This window comes from Cebus imitator, unplaced genomic scaffold (assembly GCF_001604975.1).
Source record: "Cebus imitator isolate Cc_AM_T3 unplaced genomic scaffold, Cebus_imitator-1.0 Scaffold145, whole genome shotgun sequence".
NCBI classification, from domain to species: domain Eukaryota; kingdom Metazoa; phylum Chordata; class Mammalia; order Primates; family Cebidae; genus Cebus; species Cebus imitator.
In genome coordinates this window covers 5,792,106-5,799,229 of record NW_016107460.1, presented here as the reverse complement: position 1 = coordinate 5,799,229, position 7,124 = coordinate 5,792,106, and the positions used below count along the sequence as shown (strand labels likewise).

The following is a 7,124-nucleotide window of genomic DNA, read 5'->3' as shown; positions in this document are numbered from 1 at the left end:
GGGTTTTCTCCATGTTCTCAGCTTTAAAATGTTTTTCATGGAGCTTTTGATACTTTTCATATTTAAACGTCTTAAATTTTCCTTACCAGAAAAGTTATTTCTCTAAATATGCATATTTACTTGTAAAAGTTCTGTTATTAGTAATGAATCATTTTAGTTTAAAAAAAAAAAAGCCTTCAAGTTGTGTAGTGTTGGAGGATGGCTGTGTGGTGTCATGCCAATGCCGCCTGTTTTGTGGCAGGTTGCTGGGGCCTATTCCAAGACGTGGTCCTACCGAGAGGATGCATTGCTTGCTTTGTATAGGAAGTTGATGGAAATACCTGTTGGGACCCCAAAAGAAGATTTGAAAAACACACTGAGAGCGTCCATCTTTCTTGTTCGAAGAGCCATAAAGGACATTGTGACCTCCGTGAGTGCCCTCAGCTGGCGCTGGCTCCACAGTCCATGGATGAGATTATGCACCATACCACAGAAGACCAGAGCAGCTTGAGAGATGACCAGTTAGTCGCTGACATGGTCACCAGCTCTAACCCAGTAGAATCACTAAGGAATGAGGTTCTCTAGCAAGAGCAATATATTGTACAACTGATCTGACCTGACGGGTTTGGGAAACCTGCCTTTGCCTGGGCCATTATCTCTGGCCTTGAGCACTCAGTGCTGGCTTTTCCATGGTCTGCAGAGCCAGGTGTTTGTAGAGGCCTGGTTCAGCACCACCACATCTTCAGTTTGCATTTTAACTCTTCATGAAACCTGCTGAGGTTGAGCGTTACTATTTTTCTAATGCTGAACGGGCCTAGGAATGAACATTGCACAGATGGGCTTACCCACTGAAGCAGGCATGTTAGATATGTGGTGTGGAGGGAGGACATGGGGTGATTTATGACACAGTGAAATATAGCATATGTCCTCTATATGCAGGGTACTGTGTTTAGAAAGCAGTTTTCAGTTTACCATTTTCATTGTTTCAGACAAGATGTAATTTTCAATCTAATGTTCATATGTATTACTGATAATAAATTCCACGTTTACTCTTGGTAGAATTCCATTGTAGTAACTCATCCGTGTTTATTACTTTTCTCGTAGGTCTTTCAGGCTTCATTGAAATTGTTGAAAATGATCATTACACAATATATACCCAAACATAAACTGATTAAACTCGAAACAGCTCACTGTGTGGAAAGGACCGTTCCCGTTTTGCTCACCAGAACTGGAGATTCTTCTGCCCGTGTCCGTGTCACAGCTGCAAATTTTATTCAGGTCTGAACTTCACCATAGCATTTGAAACAGTAGATAATAAGCATATTCTTATAGCTCTCTGGCTTTCTTAACACCTTAAAAGATTCTTCTGTCTCTATTCAAGAGTGTGAAAATGATGCTTAGGGATTCACCATCACACTTCGCTTATGCTCTAAAAGATCAGTTTTATCTTAGACGTAAACTTCAGTTACAATGTACGGTTTGGTTTTTCCCATGTTTCTTTTATCCAACATACGCCATTAATGTATTAGATAAATAAAAATATACAGAAACGATACCAAAATAGAACATTTGGGGGGTAAAGAAATAAAAAATATAACTGTCTTAATGGAAATATTTTCATTCTTTCACCAAACGTGCCTCCTCTAGGCTGGACATGGTGGGAAATACTGAGGTAGAGAGAAATGTGAGAGGTTGGGGCACACAGTCCTGCACCATCATGTGAAAATATATTTGCTGTCTTCAAATAAGCTCTTGAATTCGTCTAGTCCAGGAGTTCTTAGTTAAGAGTCCCCCTTTGGGCTTAAGAAAGCTATCAGTTACTTAAGTTTTACACAAAGTGTTGTGATGTGCAGATCCTTCTTAAAAAGGCATCCAGGCTGGATGCAGTGGCTCACGCCCGTAATCCCAGCACTTTGGGAGACCAAGGAGGGCAGATCAGTTGGGCCCAGGAGTTCGAGACCAGCCTGGCCAACAGAGACTCTGTCTCTGCAAAAAATACAAAAATTAGCCAGGCGTGGTGGTGTACTCCTGTAGTCCAGCTCCTGGGAAGGCCAAGGTCAGAGGCTTGAGCCCACGAGGTTGAGGCTGCCGTGAGCCGTGATCTCACCACTGCACTCCAGCCTGGGTGGCAGCAAGACTCTGTCTCAAAAACAAAAGACTCCAAAGCTTTCACAGTTTCCCAAAGGGGTCATTGCTCCAAAATAAGAGGAACCACAGATCTAGTTTCATTTAATAAACTTAAAACTTTCGGAGTAAATGAGGAAAACTAATGCTAATAAAAAGGCGAGAAGTGCTGAGGTGCTGAGATGCTACAATACGCTCCTGGTTAAGGCAGCTAGAGTTTGGAGGTGGGAGGGCTCATCCCTCAAAAGCTTTGTTGCAAATGAGCGCATGTTATTACTTCATTTGATTATTTTCAAGCTGCATTAACTTCTGAGCAGTTTGGTGGTGCTAAAATGTCACCTCTATTTGAGATAACCTTAAAGAAATCTCTCGAGGTTTACAATTCTTGTGCCCCAGTGTGTGCCACTCAGCAGACTACACACACACTCACAGCATCTGTTTGCCGTTAAGGAATTTACTGTCCTTACTTCCCTGGAGAATGCTCTTCTCTTACCTTTTACATTTGTACGGAGTCACTCATAGGCCTAGATACAGAGTGAATCAGGCCAGCAAGATGAGAGATTATTTTAGATGATAGGACCTACAAACCTATTAAAAACAGGTTTATTTCTGATACAACTTAATGCATCAGTATCTTATTTTTTTCTCTGGTCAATTAAGTGGTAAATATCTTAATTATATAAAGACGTGTTTGTTTAAGACATTAAATATGTAATGGTACTTACTTTTTCCATCAGCCCACTAGCAGTCATATCACTGCAGAATCTTACATGGCTACACCCTTGGCTAATATTTAAAAAATACTAAAATAACAATGATTCTAGCAGCAGCTATAATTTCTTTTAGAATTTTAGAAATGAGGAAACCTTTTTCTTGAAGTTGAAGAATACTGAGAACAAACACCTTCTAGTTTGCAGTTACCCTTTCTGTAAAGCTTTCATCGGTCATGAACTTGTTTTATTCTTCATGGCTTTATTTCCTGTGGCTCAGGTTTTCATTTCTAATGGTTGTTAGGCTTTAAATAGAAATACAGGCTTACAGCTGGGTGATCTTACTGCTGTTTGTCGCTATCATCCTGTATCCCTATTTTTCTCTTCAATGTTTAGTTTAAGATCGTGCTCAATTGTACTAAACTGCCTCCAGCTTTTTCCACTAAAAATTAACCAGTTCCGTTGGCTTTCACAGGAAATGGCTTTGTTTAAAGAAGTTAAGTCTCTCCAAATTATTCCCTCCTACCTGGTGCAGCCATTGAAAGCAAACTCCTCGGTTCATTTGGCGATGAGTCAGATGGACCTCCTGGCCCGGCTGCTGAAAGACCTGGGCACCGGGAGCTCAGGCTTCACAGTCGACAACGTGATGAAGGTAAGCGGACCTCGAGTGTGACACGCCAGCGTAGCCCGGCCCTCACCACAGTGCCTGGAGCCCGGCGAGGGTCTCATCAGCATTTGGTCCATGAATGAATGAAACAGTGATCTCAGAAAAATAGCCAGTGTTTCATCCAAGAGATGGGGACCCCCACACTCATCCTGCTGTCTAATCCAACTCAGTGGTGCGTGATCTGTGAAGATCTTTGTCCGTGGAGAGAAACAAATCATAAAAAACATGTCTTTGTCTTTTAAGAGACAATAAAAACAGTGTGGTGGAGAATATCAGGTACAGTTTGGCGCTCCTCATCTGAAATGCTAAAGACCAGAGTGTTTAGGATTGCAGATTGTTTTTGGAGTCTGGAATATTTCCATTATACTTACTGGTTGAGCATCCGAAATCCAAAATCTGCACGTCAGCTACACAGGAGTGCACACCTCCAAGGAGGGTGAGAAATCATGGGCCCCAGAGACATACAGGGGATGTAGTGACACTACAGCCATAGTGTTCTGTTTCTTTAAATGACCCAAACCAAGCGTGATGAAATTACAGCAGGGGTCACATCGAGACGGTAGATCCATGAGGTTTTATGTTTGAAGGATTTCCTGATACTTAATATGGATGTTTTTTCTTTATGTTTCAAATGTTTATAATGTACATTTTTTGAATGCTGAAAGAAATTAATTTCGTTATTTTAAGAATCAGTAACAAGAGCCCCTCCCAATTTTATTTTTAGTTTTCAGTGAGTGCCCTGGAGCATAGAGTGTATGAGGTCCGAGAGACAGCGGTTAGAATTATTTTGGACATGTACAGACAGCACCAGGCTTCTGCCCTGGCGTATCTTCCTCCAGACGACAGCAACACGCGCAAGAACATTCTCTACAAAACAATTTTTGACGGATTTGCTAAAATAGATGGCCGACCTACAGATGCTGAGATGAAGGTAAGTTAACTTTCGTGAGGTTATGACCTCATCCTTTGTTGAAGAAATCACTTGGTGCATAAATAAGTCACTAAATATTTTAAGGAGCCATGTGTATGGGAAGCCCAGGCTTACTGGCTAAGGACACTGGTTCCTGCCTTCAGATCCCACTCCTCCGCTTTCTGCCGGTGAGACCCTCGGGCTCCCAGGCTGCAAACGGGCATGATGATAGCTGTGAGGACATGGCAGGTGTATCTACCAACAAACATCGATGAAATCCACTGAAAAGATTTACTTCTAACTCATTATTAGTCTTAGTGAATATTATAATTTATAATTTATAAAAAACATAGTTGATATGCCATAATTTGTCTCCCAGCGTCTAAGATTACCCTAACAAGCTATTCTAATGGAAGAATAATTTTCTTACAGGCACAGAGAAAAGCAGCTACAGAAGAAGCAGAAACGCAAAAGAAAGAAGAAATAAAAGCTTTACAAGGGCAGCTGGCAGCGCTGAAGGAAATTCAGGCTGAAGTTGAGGTTGGAATTAACACAGCTTTCACCTGTGTGCTTTTAGCAGCGATGTATTTTGCTATATAGATCCACGTTGTACTTGACTTATTTTTCATGGGATTATACAAATGAGTGTCTTGATTCCTTCTGGTTTTAGGTTAGTTTTGGGGTGGAGAACGGAAGCCTTCCATGCAGAGTTGGAATTGGGTGGCAGACACCCTTCCTGCCCCTCTATCCTCTGTCAGAATTGATGTGAGCTGCTGCAGATGTTTAGGGAGGGGACCAGGGGCTGCAGGCACAGAGCTGGTCTCCTCCACAGCTCTCCAGCCACCTTGAGAGGCAAAAGAGAAAAATCAGTTTGACTATTTGACTTCAGTGCATTAAAAAAGGAAGGTTTTGGCTGGGCGCAGTGGCTCACGCCTGTAATCCCAGCACTTTGGGAGGCCAAGGTGGGCGGATCATGAATTCAGGAGATGGAGACCAGCCTGGCGAACACAGTGAAACTCTGCCTTTACTAAAAATACAAAAACTTAGCCGGGCATGGTGGTAGGCACCTGTAGTGCCAGCTACTCGGGAGGCTGAGGCAGGAGAATCGCTTAAACCCAGGAGGCAGCGGTTGCAGTGAGCCAAAATTGTGCCACTGCACTCCAGCCTGGGTGACAGCGAGACTCCCTCTCAAAAAAAAGGGAGATTTCAGGTCAACCTTCAGTTTCAGTGAGCCCTTACTCTTTAAGCCTGGGGTGGGGGGTGTCATATGTACTGGGAACAGAGATAAATGTGTTTCTTTCCAACCTCCCTGCTTCTGAGTTATGAATTAGCTTCATAACACTCACTAATTTTACCATTAAGTTTCCTTCAGTTGAAAGAAAATAGAACAGAAAAGGCGGCAGAACACAGGGAGTTTCCGTGCAGCTGACCTGAGGTTTCAGCCATGCCAGATGAATGACTTCTGGGATCTGCTGTGCACCTTGGGCCTGCAGCCCGCCCAGCTGCACAGCGTACCCAGAGCTGTTCAGAGGGCAGAGCTCATGTCAAGTGTTCTTACAAAAATTTTTTTTGAAAAGAAAAATGGGTACAAATGTCACAGTGACATTTCCACCAAATGCTGGAACATCAGGGTCACAATCAGAAAGGGACACGAGGCAGAAGGAGGCAGCAGAGCCTGGGAGGGAGCGAGCCTCTGGCTCAGGTAGTGCGTCATGGTGTGGACCACTTCCGTGTTCTCAGTGACCCTCAGTGGCTCAGCACACCCTCATTGTGATTAGTACACAAACGAGAACACAGATGTCTCAAACTGAAGGGACCTCCCTCCAGCCACAAGCTGGCGCACACTAAGCCCATCTCAGGCACCTGCTTCCCGCCTCCCTCCCCACAGCCCAGGATCTGGTGGCATTGGCTCCCGATGCAGCTGCCACCGAGGAGCTGTTCCCAAGACTGTCTGTCCTGGGGTCGCCTGTGCTGATGGGCTGCACGGCCACCACACAGCCGTCCTGAGAGCCTGCAGCTGTGCTCATTGGCTGGGTGTTTATGGAGTGCCTCTCTGTGCCAGGCACCATCTGGCTGTGGAAATACAGCAGGCAGCAAAGCAAAGTCCCACCCTCAGGGGGCTGGGGCTCCAAGGAGGAGCAGACAAGGGAGAAAGAGCCAGACAGTGGGTCCCTACTGCAGCATGTCGGGGCCTCGGGGCCAGTGCTGGCCTGCACCCACACAGGGCCTGGTGAAGGCCTCCCCCAGGAGAGTGACAGGATGGTTTTTCTCTTGTTTCACTGGGGTGAAATATGCACAGTATAAATGTTACCATTTTAAGCGCACAGTGCGGTGACGTGGAGTGCGTTCACACTGCTGTGCAACCATCGCTCCTTCGTCTCTAGAACCTTCAGAATTCACCTGCTAAGTACTTTTCTGGCTCTAAAGTCATACTCTTGGCCAGACATAGTGACTCACACCTATAATCCCAGCACTTTGGGAGGCCGAGGCAGGAGGATCACTTGATTTCAGAAGTTCAAGACGAGCCTAAGCAGCATAGTGAGACCTCGTTTCTACTGAAACTTTAAAAACAACTTACCCAGACATGGCAGTGGGCACCTGTGATCCCAGCCACTCAAGAGGCTAAGGCAGGAGGGTAGGGTTAGAGCTAGATGCGCAGGATGTGCAGCAGCAGGTGGAAACCCATGTGGAGAGAGGGCGCGGCTGAAGGTGGAATTTTTTTTTTTTTTTTTTT

General features: G+C 44.6%; 1 protein-coding gene across 1 annotated transcript in view; it reads left to right on the top strand.

Annotated features, from left to right (window-relative positions):
- CEP104 (centrosomal protein 104) overlaps positions 1-7,124 on the top strand; it is a 44,393-nt gene that overhangs the window by 23,320 nt on the left and 13,949 nt on the right. The window contains exons 11-15 of the mRNA XM_017542695.2: positions 242-409; positions 1,084-1,257; positions 3,289-3,465; positions 4,205-4,411; positions 4,823-4,930. Of these exons, the coding sequence (XP_017398184.2) occupies positions 242-409; positions 1,084-1,257; positions 3,289-3,465; positions 4,205-4,411; positions 4,823-4,930 (834 nt within the window). The remainder of the gene's footprint in view (positions 1-241; positions 410-1,083; positions 1,258-3,288; positions 3,466-4,204; positions 4,412-4,822; positions 4,931-7,124) is intronic.